Source organism: Manacus candei, unplaced genomic scaffold, assembly GCF_025592945.1.
Source record: "Manacus candei isolate 608988 ecotype Guabito, Panama unplaced genomic scaffold, ASM2559294v1 h1tg000023l, whole genome shotgun sequence".
NCBI classification, from domain to species: domain Eukaryota; kingdom Metazoa; phylum Chordata; class Aves; order Passeriformes; family Pipridae; genus Manacus; species Manacus candei.
Window position 1 is genome coordinate 12,781,208 of NW_026138071.1, and position 17,613 is coordinate 12,798,820.

Genomic DNA, 17,613 nt, shown 5'->3' on the forward strand with positions numbered 1-17,613 from the left:
CTAAGTTTAATGGTCTGTTAGTGAGTCTTCAGCAACCTCCTTTCTCTTACAGTTGATTGTTTATAGTCTTTCATAGTCCTCATCATCATCACCATCATTTGTGTAGTCCTCCTATGTTAGCTTAATGGTAATAGCTGTGTCTCTTTTAATCTGGTTATATCTAGTTAAGAACTCTGTTTGGGACAGTGTTGGCTCTTTATTAGTTGTTTCCTTTTTTGCTGACATAGGTTCAGTGCACGAAGAGTATAACAAATGTAATTCTTTCAGATGAGAAAGTGTTTCCTAAGGCATTTTTGTTTCAGCCTTTAGAGGTCTGTCCTACAATGGATGCCAAAGCTGTGAACTTCTTGTTCTCAGTTACCTCATGCTCCAGTATAATTGTACTTGCTTTATGTGAAAAAAAGAGAATAAAAATCCCTGTGAAACATCTTCTTCTTTTGTTTAGTTAATCTGTGCCATTCTGCACCTTTTGTGCTGTGCTACTTGCCTGCTCACATCCTGCCTCTGAGTGCACTCTGGGCATTTCTGTTGGGGAGGAGGAAGAGACAGGATCTGAGCTTTTATTTTGTGTGGAGAAGTTAGCAAAGCTGGACCCCAGATAAGCTGATTTCAGGGTTCTGTTGGACAAAGGAGGAGGCTGATATGATGTTATACTTTTCTCCTTCCACCCTCTTTCTTTTTTATTCAGTTTAGTTTCACAGTTTACCCTTCATTATCTTGCGAGTTGTCTCCATTATTTTCATGTTCCTCTTGTTTCATTTTTCTCTTTTGGTCATGTATAGGTTCAGCCTTAACATCTCTTTAGTATTTTTTCCACTTAAGAAAGTCTACAGTGCATCTTCATTACTGTGCTTTGCTGCATATCTTAAATGCTGCTTTAATCTTGGTGAGAGATAACGTGACAGATCATAGGTAGAATGAAGGCTGATAATGAGGAATGAAAATCAAGTTGACCATTTTTTTATGATTATATATTGTACTGTGAAAGAAACTACCATTCAGGAAATGAAAGAAATAGAAAACAAAAGATTTTTAATGCAGAATTCCTGCCCACAGTGAAGTGTCAGCTAGTCAAACTAGGCTACATAGTTGATGCTCAGCTCAAGTGGAAAAAATCAACAATTTGAGTAATTTTTAAATGGTAACCAAAAGGATTTTTTTTTTTACCTAGCTGAATTAATCTGTGAGAATGTTGTGTAATTTCTTTAAACAAGACACTCCTCAGAATCATAGAGTAGTTTGGTCTCTGCTTTGCTTGTACTATTTTAATCCTTCAAAACTCACATATTCTATCCTACTTTCTTCTAATTTTGCTTATAATTGACATCCCAGAGCCACATCATGAAAATATTGCAAACATTTACAATGCCTCACTGTGGAAAATAGAGATTAAGCTTGTGATTGGATAGCTGGCAAAGACTTGATGTTGTATTATGTGCTGTTCATCTTAATCTCCAGAATCTTTAAGCCTAAACTGTTTCAACAGTAGCCAGATTTAAGGAGTCGAGCTTCTGCCTATTGTGAAATTGTGTACCTGTTTCTAAGACATCAACATGTAGAACTGCTTCTTCAGTGGCAACAAGAGAGAGGAGGGAGTTAATTTATTAGACATATTCATTAGCCAGCTCACATTCTCTTTTTTTTCCTTGTAGTGTGCCCTCTTCCCTGAAGTAGTCTATTCACTCCTTGAGGTATCTCCTCTGTTCGGTGGATTGAGGGAGTCTACTTAGGCTATATATTGCACTCCCTCCTGCCCTTCACCCATTGCTCCTTAAAACATTTTCACTTCCTTCCTTCTAATTTCTTGCTATTTTTTCTTTTTTTCCTAACATTTAACTCCCAGTGGGACTTTCTTTCTTTCTTTCCCATCCTTGCATGCCTCCATTCCTCACTATCTCCTTTTATCATGAAGTTTGAAAATGTTTCTAAGGCTGAGCTGAAATGAATAATGTTACTTTACTTTTTTACCTAAAGAAAGGGTCACACGAGAAACAGTCACAGCAAGACTCTGGGTTAGAGCTGCAGAACGGTACTTGGTGTGCAGGCTTTTTCAGTCTTGGTGAGGGATTGGCAGCTAAATAAAATGTCTTTGATTTGAGGAAGTCACTCGCACTGACTTCAGTCAGTAGGAAAAACCTTGAAAACTGCCCCATCCGTGCAAATGCAGCCCCAAATAAGGCTGTTGCATTGTTGCAGTTTGTTAGTGCAATTTACCTAATCCTTATGCTACAGCACAGCTGAATTGCTGTTGCTAATGTTGTTTGCATTTCAGTTTGATAACAATCAGTCATTCCTATCCAGTAGTTTTGATATGTTCAGTTAAGATGCTGTTGCATAAGAAGAGACTGTTTGACAGAGTGTGTTTAAAGGTCTTTATAGGGAACTTCACACCTGAGAGCCATGAGATGTGGGACTGCACATGTGGATGTAAAGTCATGTAACAAAACACTGTGTTACGAAATAGCTGAAATATTATTGTGAACTCCAGTGGGGAAGTACCACAGGCAGCATTTATTATACTACACTGTGCATGAAAGGGACTCCAGATTTGAGCAGCTTGGACCCATGAGAGATTTGTGCTGACAAAGCAGTTCTGGTGGTAGTGGTGCCATTGCACTGACTCCTAGCTGAATTGGAGACCCAAGTGTTTTGGGGTTCTGTTAAGCGATATCAGTCTGATTGTGAGTGATTTTTCTGCCAGAATACACTGTTTTCTATCCACTGGAAAGAGTAGATTGTGTTCAATCATACAAATATAATTATTTAGTTTGTCTTTATGTTTCCCCCTCTTATTTTGTGCTGTACTTGTTTTGATTTCTCAGCAGTGTTCCCGAGTGAGCTGAAAAAACTGCTTTTAAAGCAGCTCACACTGTAATCAAAATAATATTTAAAAAGCATTGAAGAAAGACTAATGTTATAAGGGAAATTGCACGTTTACTTATTTACAATTATTAAATAGCCTCATTATTGTTAGGCACAATTGAATAGAAACAATCGCTTTGAGGAATTATCCATGAAAAGGAAGCCTTTGATAATAAATGAATATTGGAAGTTGATGTGTGCTTGTTTCTCTGAGGAGCAAAAACAGTGCTAGATTGACCCCAATGAACTAGTTAAGAGGTTTATATTGATTGTATTTAACCCAGACTTTCCTTCCAGATGAAAACAAATTTCTAGACCAAACATACTTCTGCACTTAGAGGTTGTAAATATGAAAAGCAGATTTACGGATCAGCTCACCATTTTACTTTTTCTTTATTTGTTTCAAATCTTCTTATAAAAATACATATATAATGGGAGGGAAGAAAAGAAACTGTTAATTAATTAATAAAACCACTGCTGGGCACAGTGTCATCATGCAGAGACCTTGTGGTGACCTTACAGAATTACTGCAGAGAAGTATGACTTCCACCATTGTCAGAGCACAGCCCGCACTGGGAGGTTTCCAGTTTTTCTCTATCTCAACAGCACACACCTGGTTGCACATACATTTCCTCAGATGAAGTCTGTTTCATAACACTCATGCAAAGATATGTTGGTCGTATGTATCGGGCCTTCTGTATTTTCAAGGTGGCAGTCTCAGAGTGGGACAGTAACTTGGCTTGGAGGTTCTTGCTGACTTCTTACTAAGTACACACGATCCTTGCTTTTTGCTTGCTCTGCAGGCTAAGGTATGTGACCAGAAACAAGGCACTTGTGTTGCCACAGTTACAGAATTTACCATTCTGTCGAAGGACGTTACAAACATAAATACCTTTCTCGTGTGACCTTTCATCTCAGCTGAAGCTCTGCTCCAGAAAACTGCTAAAGATCAGTCAGGGACACACACCATATGGAAGAAATAGTGTAGGAGGCAGCCTGTAGCTGCCCAGGTGAGGAGCTGAACAAAGCCACTCTCATTCTGTGTTTGCAAGTCTCATATTACCTGTCTTTAATCTTCCTTGTACACTTCTTGCATAGCACATCCAAACCGAGCTCACCTGAAGGAGCATATCTTTGCTTTCCCCTCATTAAAACAGTGTATCTGAAAATAAGAGGTGTGACTGTCTGAGGGTAAAAGGAAGTATTTTGTACCCGAAACTTTAGGAAATTTTTCTTCCTCTTGTCCTCATGTTCTTCCCCATTAGATGATTACAGACTTGGCTTCATCTAAATCCTGTCAGTGTAAGTTTAAAGGTTGACTGTAATGGTAAGAAAGATTATGTTAAAATGGCATATTTTTCTTAGTAGTTCTGCTCTTTGTTTTTGAGACATATCTGCTGGCTTTGCTAATAAAGACACAGGTTTACAATTGTTAGTGTCACAGAACAGTTTGAAGAGGTGTGAGGTTCTGTTCTGACACAGAAAATTCTGGCTAAGGTGTGATTTTCTGCCTCACTCCTACAAGTGGTAATGAAAGAGGAGAAAAGCTTTATTTTACGATCTTATTTTGATCTTGTTTTGAGTTTGAAGCACTGTTGCTGACAGTCATTGTCATCTGATTTTAAAGCGAACACATTCAACACAAATCACTGTGAAAAAGTAAATATGGAAATATATACTTCTGTTTTTCAGCCTTTTGGAAACTTGGACTTCATGGTAAAGGCAGTTAAAATATTATTTTTTTTCCTGTAAATATATTATCTATTGTATGTTTACACAAACGTAGTAAAAGAAAACTCATAAATCAAATGGACTGTTTGTTCTTTTTATATTTTCTTTGTCCTCTTTAAAGTGTATGCAATCTTTCCCACCGCTCCCAACCAACTCCTATCTCCACCCAAGTGCATTTCCTTAGTGGATTTCTCTAAGAGACAGAATCAGAGGGCTGCATGATGGCATTTCTAAATTTAAATTAGATGGAGCAGAATGGGCTGTGTAATTTGCTTAATCACTGCTCATGCTGTAATTTCCTTGGATTTGATTTTTTGCAGTGCAGTCTTATCTTTAGGTTTCTATCTGGTAGCCAAGTCTGCTATTTGGCATGATTTCAGAGAGCCTGGGTGCATTTTTCTTCTTGACAAAATATCAAGGGGATTCTGTGATAAAGCAAATTCTGCACACAGAGCTTTTCAAGCACGATAAATTGATTTAAATGGGAGTGTGACAGAAAAATATATGCCTCCAAAACAAAGAGATGGAATAAAATCTAAAGCATAGTTGATTAAAGCCATGCAGAAACATTCAGAAGATGGTAAATCAGTAAATAAATCGAAAAGATGCAGATTCATCTGCTGTTATATAAACTGTACCTATTCTGGGATTGGGATTCAGCAATTTCCGTACAGGCATTTCCTGTATTTATTTTATCTGAATATGACTAAATGGTACTTCACTTCTGCTATTTCAGGCCTTGTCTATCTCATTTTAATGACTTGATAGTCTGACGTATACAAAACAGTCTGTCTGTGTTCAGTAAGTTGTGGTAAGATCTTCACGTGGTTTATTTTCTATTTTCCACAGTGCATAAAGATATGGTTTTGCTATTGTAGCATTACATTTTCCTAATTTGTCTTTATTCTTTCCTTTAGAAATACCTAAATTCTATTCCTGTACCTATACTGTCAGTAGCAGTGAATGTTTATATTCTGTTAATGACAAAGGCAAATATTTAGCAATAAGCAGGTGTTCTAGAGTGAAGCACCAGCTTCAAGCAGTGATTCCCCATGTAGTGTTAAACAGCCATGGGTCAGATCCTTTTTGTGATAGCCAGTAAAGTGACGTTGACCTGAAATGTATGGAAATTTCTGATTGAGATTACTTATAAGAAATACACTTATTAATTTGTAAATGTACTAAGAAGACAGAATCTGAAATCAGAATTAGGCCAGAATCTTCTGTGGGTCTCAGAACATAGAATTAGGCAACAGCAAGTGTGCTATTTGTTTTCCACTTTGTAACAAGATTTGGGTAAAAAAGAACTATCAGTTTGGGATTATTTTGTGAAAATCTGTAAGAACATGAGGCACTTTATATTGGAAAACACAAATGGATAGCAGGCAGATGACCTGAGATTTTACCTGTCAGTTAGTTCAGTAAAGAGCAATCTTCGGAGTATCAGATGTAAAGGCAAAGGTCTGGATTTTGAGACAGCAGTCTCTGCTTGATGTGATGGGTGAAGAAAGGGCCCAAAGATCTTCAAGGGCTATTTCTTTTGGGGGCTCTTTCTCACAGGGGCTTTTCTCCTTATTGTTCTGGAGAAAAGAGAAGAAACAGTACACCATGAGAGTGGTGTGCCCTTGTGAGTAATGCTCACAAGGGAGATGGTTCATTGCCAAAATGGTATGAGTGGTGCAGCCAACTTAGAGGAAGAACAGAGTGGTCCTGAGAGCATCAGTGATCAATTATTTATTGTCAGAAGAAAGTAGAGAAGCTGGCTCACATTGTTAAGCTATAGCATATATTCCCCGAGAGAAACAACTGCAGGAGTGTGGACAGCTAGTACAGAAGTATTGCAGAACTCAGATAATAGTCATAGTAAGAGCATCTGATAAAGTAGTTACTTAAGGTTTTAAAAAATATATGTTGAAAGATCACCTTGATGTTCGGCCTAGGACTTCTACAACTGAAATCATTTATTTTGTGTTACTCCCAAGTTTGCAAGTAATGTGGGCCCTGCCTTCTCACCTTCTCTGCTGCTGGTTAGTGGTAGGCAGGAGATAGCAGAAATGCATCTAGTGAAAAGTGACACTGTGGATTGAGATTGTGAGTGGGGAAGAAAGAGAAGGAGAAAGAGAGAGAGATATATTCGACCAAGCACCTGTTGTGGTCTACAAAACTTTCTCCAGTGTTACAAGACAGTAATTCCTAGTATCTGACCACGTGTAGGTTCACCTTTGCATGGGGAAGCATCAGAAGCCTGACTCCCTAGGGCTACAGACCATCACTACCTGGGTCCTTATTACACAGCCCCTAAGATACCTTTTGCCAACTGGAGAACTGCTGCACTTGGGGGGAGCATTTGGTGTGGAACCTGCTTTCAAATCTTTGTACACAGGAGGTTTTCCCTTCATCAGTCCTGAGTGCTTCCCATTAGAGTGCTGGGGTTGTGCTATGCAATGCACATGGACAACAAAGGTTTGTCTATTTTCTTTACATGTACCTGGCTTATTTTGGAGTGTCTGTATTGTAAAAATCTCTTTTTTGCTGCTTCTTTCCCTTTAAACAGTTATTAGTTCTTCACTACTTGCAGCGGAAGAGAAGGGACTAACCACAAAGATGTATTTTATGTATCTGATGTGTACCAAAAGCATTTTTTAGGAATTTGGGAATAGCTTGTATCAGAATGATAAGAATTGCCTTTCTAAGCATTAGCATGCAAAAATATACCCAATTATGTTCACAGAGTAGAAGAAAACCTATTGTAGTGGTGAAAACTGCAGCTAATTGCAAATAAAGTCTTAATAAGAGCATGCAAAGAAACACACTGAAAAACTTGACAATGAGTGGCCTTAAAAACCGTTGGTATGAAAATTCCCCCACAGCACCTTCCCAGTAAGGCAAGCGTGTGATTCTGTTTCCTCCTTTTCTCCTATCCCCAACTGTTCCTTGTCAGTGCTCTTCTTTGCCTTAGGCTATAGCAGTAGTTGAAAAGGTTAAAATGTGTTCGTTTTCACCACTGCATGGATATGAGGCAGTCAGCAAATGGAAAAAAAATATTGTCTTTATTACTCGTGCTGTCAGATTAGATGCAGGAAGTGTCTGTTCTTTAAGCTGTTGCATGATAGAGTTTATAAATCGGTAGAAATCTGAAGACAGAGTGAATAGGTCACTGAGTGTAGTTTTAAAAACTGCTGTCATGTTGGATTTACAGAACTTGAAGACTTCTGGTAATAAACAAGCTTATGATGATTTGATAACTGTTGCTGTCTTTCATAAGGAAAGCCTTTCCAGGCTTCATACCACCTGTGGAATACATTTGCAAAAGCATTTTGTAAATATTTAGTCTGTTAATTTTGAATGATTTAAAATCATTCTATGATGCTACCTATGAGTACAATTTAATTTACTGCATTTTATTTTCATTTCTAGACATTACAGTAACCAGATAGGTCTCATTATCTCAGATTTCAGAGATCTTATGCCTGGAACTTCATTACTCCATCTGAATCTTTAGGCAGTTACTTAGGTCTTTCTTTATGTGCTTAGGTTTCCCAGCAAACAGTGTTTCCCTAGCTCCTTGGCAAATAAGTTCCCTTTGACATTTAATTTGACTAATGAGGTGACACAATTTTAGGCATAAATTATACCTCCTATGTCAGCCCACACCCTGCTGAGATATCTTCCTGAGAGACCATGTGTAGGCAGTCCTATCAGTCTTCCCCTCAGATACCCAGGTATAGAGGGAAGTTTCACTTTATGCAGAGGTGCCCTGGAGGAGTCTGAACAACTGAGCTTTCTGAGGGCATGTTTTGAATTAATTCCTCTCCTTCACTGGCAACACTGCCCACAGGGCTGGCTGTATCAGACTCATGAGTAGACTTGTCCCATGGCAGAGTGGGACCTTCATGCAGAAGATGACAGAGTTGACATCCTTGGCAGTCTGTGTTTTTGTTTCTGGTAGGGTTTGTCATCCTGAGCAATGAGGTGGGGCTAAATGAGATTGGATGCCCCCACTGAAGTTGTATATAGGATTCTGGCTTACTCTACCAATAGTTTTTTTCTGAAGCTGAGTACTCAAATCTTTTGGAGATTATATGGTGTATTCTATGTTTTGTCTCATGAGATGAATAATCAGGAAAAACTTTAAAGAATTAATCAGAAGGAAACTGCCATGCAGTTTATGATGGCTGTGGACGTGGTAGAGGAAATAAAAGAGAAAATTACTGTCTTCCTACAATTCAAGTTCCTTATAAAGGTAGATTAAATGTGGACTAATAATGTATTTCTGGGAAAATGCTATTTTGGGAAAAAGAACAAAAAAGTATCAGCTGAATGGTGAGGAAGAAGAAAAGAAAAACACCCTATACAATTTGGTTTTTATCTTATCCCAAATGAAACATTCCAATTTTCCATCTAAAAATAACATTTCAAGACCAAATTCAGTAGCAGGAGGAACAAAACATTTATCTGTTGTTTGAATGAAGTGTTATTTCAACCCCTTGGGACACAGTTCTGTTTTTTTAATTTGGGCAAGGAAAATGAGTTTTTCCCTTGGTTTATGTGTGTGAATTACTAGTTGAACTGAAAAAATAAGTATTTCTCATGTTATTCCTCTCACTAAGTTCCAGGCAAGGACTAGATGCAGAGTATGGGAAAGTGAATGGTTTGGGAAAGAAAATGGGAGAGTTTTATCCCCAGGTGGAATAGCATTTGTTTTGTGTGACTGACCAGCGATATAACACAGATTTGCTTCTACGAGTATTCAGCTGGATTATGGGTGAGATTTAAATAATATGTTACTAAGCTTTAGGATGCAATAGCTTGTCTAAAAATAGGATTGGATTATTAAGATTAATGTAATCTTTGTAGCTTTTGTTATTATTTAGAATGCAAGACATTCAGTCTTTAGTGCTAGAATTGATGATATTTTCGTCTCCATTTCCAGAAAAAGAAATGTTAAAAGAATAATTTAAGCTTTGTTAAAATTCAGCAGGCAACATTTTAAAAGTGAATACATCCAAACAGCTCCACAGAGCAAAGGATAAAACTTTTAAATTAAAATCGCACCATAAAGGTCATTTTCTGTCTCAGTTATTATGTGTGCTTAGTTGAAACCTACATGAATTTCAGCTGATGGATTGTTCAGGTTCAGCTCATTGCGCACCGTAAGGACTGCATGACGTGTTTTATTTACACTGAACATCAGCATCCCTGTTGCCCAAGCTTGTTTTCTGGTGGTTCCAAAAGGGAATTATAATTGTTTACCCTTAAGCATGGCTGTAATATAGTCTGATTGGAAACAAAAGATGTGTCATTTATTCATTGAATTATTTGTATTTGATAAAAGGACAATTTTTTTCCTTAGGTGTTATTTTTGTAGCTTCCGTGAATTTCTTAAGCTGTAGACAGAGCTTTGAACCTTATTGATCATGTCACCAGCATTCACTGAAGAAAAATACCAGTTGCTGACATCAGTTACAATTATGTAGCTTACAGTGGTACAAGGGACATTATTTTTATAGCTACAAAGTTTCATCTGCTAATACAGTTTTTGTATGTGGATACACATAATATGAGGTATTCGGTATTTGTGTTTCATTGCCTTGTAGTTTCTGAAAACCAAATGTAATGTCTTGGAAATAAACATTTAGAGCTTTTACACTAAATCCTGTGTATTGCAAATCTGACACCAAAACTCTCGTGGTACAGGATTCTTATGAATCCTTAATTAACACTCTTTCTCCACCCCTTCAATAAAGTAGCTTTCTAGCTTGAGTTCAGATGAGTAGTGCCATTTCAAAGGAGCTTTAAAACAGCCTTTATGGGAAATCACACCAGTAAGTAAAATATCGATTTATTAGAACCCTTAAAGTCATGCTTTGGGGAAGATGAAAGGGGGAGCTGTTTTAGCACAATTTTTGATGGAACAAAGGCAGTGTGCTCCAGTCAAGAAAGCAGAGCTTGTAGTGTTAAGAGTAAATATACATTTGATTGCCTCATATCACATGTGTGCCTGAGAAGCTACAGGCAGCAGATACAAAAATGTAAATAGCACATATTCCTCTGAATGGTTTTATACGTCTGTACCTGACTGAATGTGCCATCACTGTCTTTCAGAAATATCGACAGTATATGTCTGGACTTCTCACTCCTCCTTATGGTGTTATGGAAACTGGCTCCAACAATGACAGTAAGTATGAGAACTTAGAAATCAGATGGTAGAAAAAAAGAGAAAGGGGAAGAAAGGGGAAGATGGAAGTCCTCTGGTTATGGGGTTGAAGTTGAAACGTTAAATTCATTTTGGTATTACAACTGTATTTATACTGCATGTAGCAGGAAACACTTTGGAACTTGCCTAAATGTCTTCCCAACTGTATACAAGCGTACATGGAGCTGTACAAAAATCTGCACTCTAAGCCAGGCCTGTTGACTAAAGCTTACTGTATGATGTCATGTAACATTTAACAAGTTATAGATGTTACATTAATTCCATGGAACATGGCCATGAGTCCTGCTAGTAAAGTAAAAATAACAAACTGTCTCATTTTTTTAGTTAGGATGAGCTACACAACTTGCTAGAGAATCTAGGTTAGTGCCTGAGCAGACAGCTTGCAGTAAACATACTACTCTCTGTAGTACTCTCTACTACTACATGGGATAGTGCTGTAGACATGAATCCAAGGGCAGCCTTTGGAACTCATCATTTGCGTAAATCAAGGTACTTTTATCTATTGGCCAGGGGATTATTTAGATGCCAACCAGGACAGTATCTGATGGCTAAAAATTGCATCTGCAAATTTTGTGCCATATGCTGTGTGTTCAATATGTTCTATTTGCAGGACAATGGCATAGCATAGCATAGCAATGCTAGTTAGTGCAAACTCAGTACCACATTGACTTCCAGATACTAAGACATAGATTATGTTAAATAAGAAAGTATAAATAATTCCTATATACATGCTTCAGATATTAAGTTGTGAGAAAAGTACTATGCTTAGCAAGCAGTTTATAGTATTTACACAAATTAGCTTTTTCGTGTTCACAAGAGGAAACTTTTTTCTGAATAAATCTGTTTTTCTCTTTAAAACTCATAGATTAATGTGTATGTTATCAAAATATTGAACCATCAAATTCCCTATTCTATCAATAAATATCTTCATTGTTACTTAAAGAATGTACAGTATTTATTTATTTATTTATTTATTTTCTGTATTCCTTTTTTAGGAATGCCAGATAAAGACAGTATGTCAAGCAGTGCTCTTTGCCAAGTTGCTAAAAATTGTAATAAGGTAAATCACACACAGTTTTGCACTTCTTTTTTTTTTTTTTTGCTAGAGGGGAAGGAATTCAGTTATGAAAAATGCAAAAGTGCAGCATTAAATTGAAAAGAACCGAGTGCAAATGCAAAGCATATTCTTGCATTTGAGCACAGTATGCAAATTGTAAGGATGCTTTACACATTGTGTCATATAACTGAGGAAAGCAACTGGTTTGGGATTATTAGCAGGTGTACTGCTGCCAAAGTTTGTGTTACAGTCTGGTTTTCCTATCTTTGTTGGAGAGGTGCTGAGGGTAAGGAAGAAAAGCTGCACTGTGACAAGACCAGTGGATAACCAGTGGATCATAAAATTCATGATTAAATCCTATTTTAAGGCTTAACTGAGTCTGAACTGATGCATAGGCATTGTTCTGGCCCTTTGCTCAGGGAGAATTTTCTCCTGTGTTCAGAGAGCAGCTTTACATTCCAGTTCCCCTTTGTAAAACAGTTCTGTGCCTTCAGCCTCACCAGATGAGGACTCATGTGAAAGAACTCATGAATATTTCTATGCCTGGTTTAATAGTGGAATATAGTATATATATATAGATAGAGAGTAATAGTGGGAAGAAATAATGTCAGGCATTGCTATAAAGAGTGATAAATTTTAGAATTTTTTTATGGCAGGAGTAGAAAAGTTACAGTAGTAAGCAGATGCTTGGATGCCTTCTTTCTGGACACAAAAGTTTAATTGAATTTATTTATGTGATGTCTTTAAAAGGTTAAAGGTATTTTTGTTGCACAAAAAAGATCTCTTGACAGCAGATAAAAACAAGGAATATTTTAACATGTTTCCTTGACGCAAAAATAACTGCTTCCACCTCTCCCTGTCTGTCTGTCCTGCTTCCTCAAGGGCACTGACCTTTCTTAATTGTCACATTCAGCCTTTATTAAATGTATACATGTAACAGTGTGCAGTTCCTTTTCCTACAGTCGTATTCACTAATGCTGTACCACTTCCTGACACAGCCTTATCCTGTAGGAACATAAACATTTTTCCATGCACTGAGTAATAATTCTTGGGTACTTAGCACCTTTCATTCTGTAAGCATTTTACAAACCAGTTAACGGATTATGCCTAAGTGGTTCTTTAAGTTGTTGGCATTTCAGTGGAACACTGGGAGTTAGGTCAGGGGTCTTGCTTGGCTTCTCAATGAAAGCACCAGGTGCAGAATCCAGAGTAAAAGATGTTGTTTTCTGAAGCAGATAAAAGTAACTGATAGAGGTAAGGAGGTAAAAACATCCATCTCCCCTAGAAGGTGATAACCCCCCCCAGTAATGGCGAGTGATGCTCAGCTGAGGGTAGTAAACACTCTCAGGTGCAAAGTATTTTGGAAACTGAGCAAAATTTAGTGATTAATACCTTTGCCAATAGCTGGGCTTTTCTAGCACAACAGGACTGTTCCTGCACAAAATAATCACTTGAGTAGCAGACAGAACTTGACTGCTACTGACTACTTGACTGGGGCTGGGGCTGAGGCAGGCTACTCGGTGACTTTTACAGGAATAAGGTCCTTTGCAAACCATATTATCTTTATTTCCAAGACACATGTAAAAAACAGACATCCTTCTCCCTCCCACGCCGTACAGATTTCTGTGGAGGGAAGCTGAGTGAGTAAATATGTGACAGATGCTTGTCACCTTGTTTCATCCTGAAGGAGCTCAGGCTGTCCCATGACAAATGTGGCAGAAGAACCTACACAGCATAGAAATGGTTCATGAATTCTAGTTCTGTGTGTTTTCCATATGACCACAGTTCCCTTTAATTATGTTAAGTGAAAGGTAAATGCAGCAGAGGTAAATACCTGAGTATTTTATTTACTGCATGCAAGCTTCATTCCTGAAGTTTTAAACTGTACAGCTGTTACAGTGCTTACAAAAAATGTTGTTCTTCATCACCTGTAGTCAGCTTTGAACAACCAGGGAGTTAGTGGAATTGCAGGGCCAAATTTCCCGGAGTTGTTGACAACTATTCGAAACAAAAAATCAGGGTACCAGAAAACAGCACTGTGTTTGTAGATTTTATATATTTTGCTTATTTTTAGGGTGATATATGACTTCCAGAATGATGTATCAGGATAGAGAAGTGTTTCCATGACATCTTTAGACTACTTTATATCTTTAGATTGCCAAAATGATGCCTGTAGGGCAGGCAGCAAATGAGCTTGGAGAGGCCTGCAGACTACTCTGTAATGTCCAGAAAAAGACTGAGTGAGGAACTCTCTGAGATTCAGAGAAAGTTCCTCAAAATCTTTCATATGATTAGAAAACATTACAATCTTAGGCAGAAAGAGATAGCATCTTCAGTAGTTCTGATCATTATGCATTTTTTTCAAGGTACCTGTGTGTTGTTTTAATTTTTCAGGGAATTTTATAGCTGTAAATAATTTGCTTCAAATGAAATTTAATATATTCCAGTCTGGAAATATGAAATGCATGCTTTTCTCTTTTAGCATGTGGTGAGTCTTTTAGAAGCACTGTAATAGATGATTTTCCATATTTGCTAATCATTTGAGTTTCATCTTCATAGCTTAATTTTTTTCTCCTGTCACATCTATTAGTTTTTGATGAGTAATGTAAGATTTTTCTTTTAATGCATGCCTTGAAATTTTCTCACCATATGGGGATGTTTGGTTTTCCTAGTTCATTAAAATCTACAAAAAAATTTCCTATTTGGAGAAGGCAGCAGAGATTTTTTTTTACCAAATGTGAATTCATTTGCATTTAGGGTTACATTATTGCACACCATTTAATGCAATATAGCAGTTAAATTGAGCATAAAATACTGAGAGAGAGTATACTATTGTCTTCAGTTATATTTTGGAGAATGGAAATAAAGTCAATTTAATGCTGACTTACATAAGAGAAAATAACGCAGCTTCAGTCTTTTTTAACTAGGACAGGCCAATATCTGTATACTGGTCTGTGTAGCTCTTAGTTTTTGAAAATTCCCATGGGGTAGAGTTGGATATGTGAGATGAATGTAACCCTAAAGCCAAAATGACAAAATCAATAATAATTTCAAATACATTTTTGGAAAAGACACAGAAGAGTACTTAGAAAGCATGGGAGGTCGGGTTCCAGTGTGCAGGCAGAATAGGTAGTAGTTCTGGTTCCATGTGTTACCAGCAGAGCTGGCAGCAGGGTTGCATGATGTTTCCCACTACAGGATCCTGTTCTTACAATTTGGCCACTTTTTCACTGTTGACGCTGAGTTCACCATGCTGAGAGTGTGCTCCTGGCTGATTGTTAAATTGCAATGGATCAAACCTCTCTGACACTGAGTAGGAGGAAAACACATAGCACATATTAGATAGCTTTTCCCACTTATACACCAGCAATCGTGTCCTTTGGACTAGAAGCTCGACATTTGGGACTTATTCTGGAAGTAAGGAATACCATTTGTGACCCCTTAAAAAATAACCGTGTTGTTAAGCATTGAAAAATCTCAGTTGAAACTGAGTCACCAGAGGCTCGTTACAGTTTCACTGTGAACTTGTGCACAGGGGCTGTGGGCGTGGCATGTGCAGAATCCCAGCACTGTTCGGTCCTGGGCTGCTTGGGAATTCCTGTGTCAGTGCTTAACGGTGTGAGGTTTCTCTCAAGGACTTCTTTTATTTGCTGGAGCAACATTTTGACTATTACAGAGACGCACTGACCGAAAACCAGACTTATTTCCCCTGTGCTTTTACACCCTCTACTGGCGTCCAAGCAGGAAATGAGTTAAGGAATAACCCATCTGCTCTGGAGAATGTGAGATGTAGGATAGTTTAAAGAAGAGGGCATTGCAGGACTGAGTTGCAGAGACAGGAATGAATGTGGGCGGACCTGCTGAGAGCACGAGTCTCCACTCTCCAATGGCTGCTGGTGCTGAATACTACTTTCTGATATCTGCAAATGTCTTAAACTCCTTTGCAAACTGTAGATGCCTAAGAAAGCATAGGAATTATCCACAGAAGGAACAGAAATCCATGATTTATAAGTTATTTATTCAAGTAGTAGATAGTAAAAAAATTCTAACCCTGCTAATGATCGAAGCTGAAGTTTCATATTCTTTTCTGTTATGGAATCTTCATATTGCATTTTGCTAAAAGAATTCCCACATCCTCAGGAAGCTACACAAAAAAATTCTGCTTGAAAGGAAGGCTGAAAAATTAAGTGCTGAAAAGCAGAGTATTTCAAGATTGGAGGCTAACTGAGCAGTGTTAATGAAGACCTCCTAAATGTGTTTGTTATGCTACAGACTTGATTACCTGCTCACATAAATTTTTCCTGTGACACACTTAATTGAAACATCATCTCACCTCAAAAACCATGCTAGCTTTCTTTTTGTACAACTTGATCTTTGTATAGGTTTAAAACCTACATAAATCTGTGCCTTATTCATTGAAAGCATACATCCTAAAAGGGGGAAGGTGCTTCTTCCTCTCCTTTGTACTGATGAAACCATACTGAACTCAGAAGATATAAGCAGATTAAGTTGTGCAAATTCATACAATAATTCTTGCTATTGGGTGAACACTATGTATTTTTTTCTGAAATCTCTCATGCTTTATTTCCATTTGGTTCCTATATTGTCTTCAGGTTTTTATTGTCATAAAGAGTTACAGGAGCTCCCCCTTGTGCACTACGTAATATTCGAAAAACGCATATGTTTTTCATGTAATGTCTCCAAATCCCGTAGATTGGAGGCTTATCAGAAGTGATTTATTTTAAGGTATTTTGTATACCAAAGCTCCTATAGGATGTGCTGTAATATTCATCTGAAAGTCACCTTTTCATCCATCTTCTTCCCTAATTAATTTGGTGTGGTAAAATATAGATTCCTTTTCTCTTCTGAGTTTTCAGTAAGGCTTAGGAGCCATGTTGACATTTTTGCATTTAAATAATTTGGGTGATTGTGAAAACATAATTTGCCTTTCTATCAACTCTAAATGCATTTAATGCAATTATATAGAAAAGATTTTTCACTGGACAGAGAAAGACATAATCAAGATTTAATCCTCAAAATATTGCAATTTCAACATTGCCAGGCAAATGAATATTCACTTATTTCAATTTTCAAGCACTTAAGTATAGCTCTGGGCATTTGAAAATACACTGTTTGTAAAGATGACATTGCAGTTCACTAGGTGCAGCCTTGAAGAGCCCACACAAGACACCAGTAATAATCATGTTCATTCACCATATTAGCTACTCCAGCAATACACACAATCATTTTCCTTCTGATTTCTCTATATTTCAGTTTACTTTTCTCGGACAACCGAAAAGAAAGCTTATCTTTTAACATATTCGGTGTATTGTCAAATGTGGAATTTGATAGAGCTTTAGCAGAATTCTAAGGGGAATGTTTCACATTCTCATGAAATTGTGAGCCAAAAAAAAAAAATACAGAGAAAGAGAGAACAGGAAAGCAGAAAGTGTTCTATCAAAGTACAATGACAAGGTGTTGGTTTAGAAGTTGTAGTATCTCCAACATACACATGAAAACTGTGTTAAAGGATAACTGCTGTGTGGATGATTTATATAACTGCCCAGTGATATGTGTGCATTAATTCCTATTCTCTTCTGGGCTCCATGCCAGAGTCGGTTCTCCTATACATTGTTCACATAGGGTTAAAAAATAATTTCATTTAATTTTCTGCTTTTGAAGTGATTGCATCAAATAACTATGTGCAAATATTTCTAAATAATGTCTTTGTGCAGTCCTGACTGTA

The 17,613-nt window shown here is 37.4% G+C and overlaps 1 protein-coding gene across 7 annotated transcripts in view; it reads left to right on the forward strand.

Moving 5' to 3' along the window:
• Nucleotides 1-17,613, forward strand: part of RAPGEF4 (Rap guanine nucleotide exchange factor 4) — a 152,174-nt gene that overhangs the window by 62,587 nt on the left and 71,974 nt on the right. For all 7 annotated transcript variants that reach the window (XR_007904528.1, XM_051787373.1, XM_051787374.1 and 4 more), the window contains 2 exons: nucleotides 10,699-10,771; nucleotides 11,806-11,870. Coding sequence is in view for 6 of the 7 variants with exons in the window: in XM_051787373.1 (XP_051643333.1) it covers nucleotides 10,699-10,771; nucleotides 11,806-11,870 (138 nt within the window). In the remaining variant the exon portion in view is untranslated. The remainder of the gene's footprint in view (nucleotides 1-10,698; nucleotides 10,772-11,805; nucleotides 11,871-17,613) is intronic.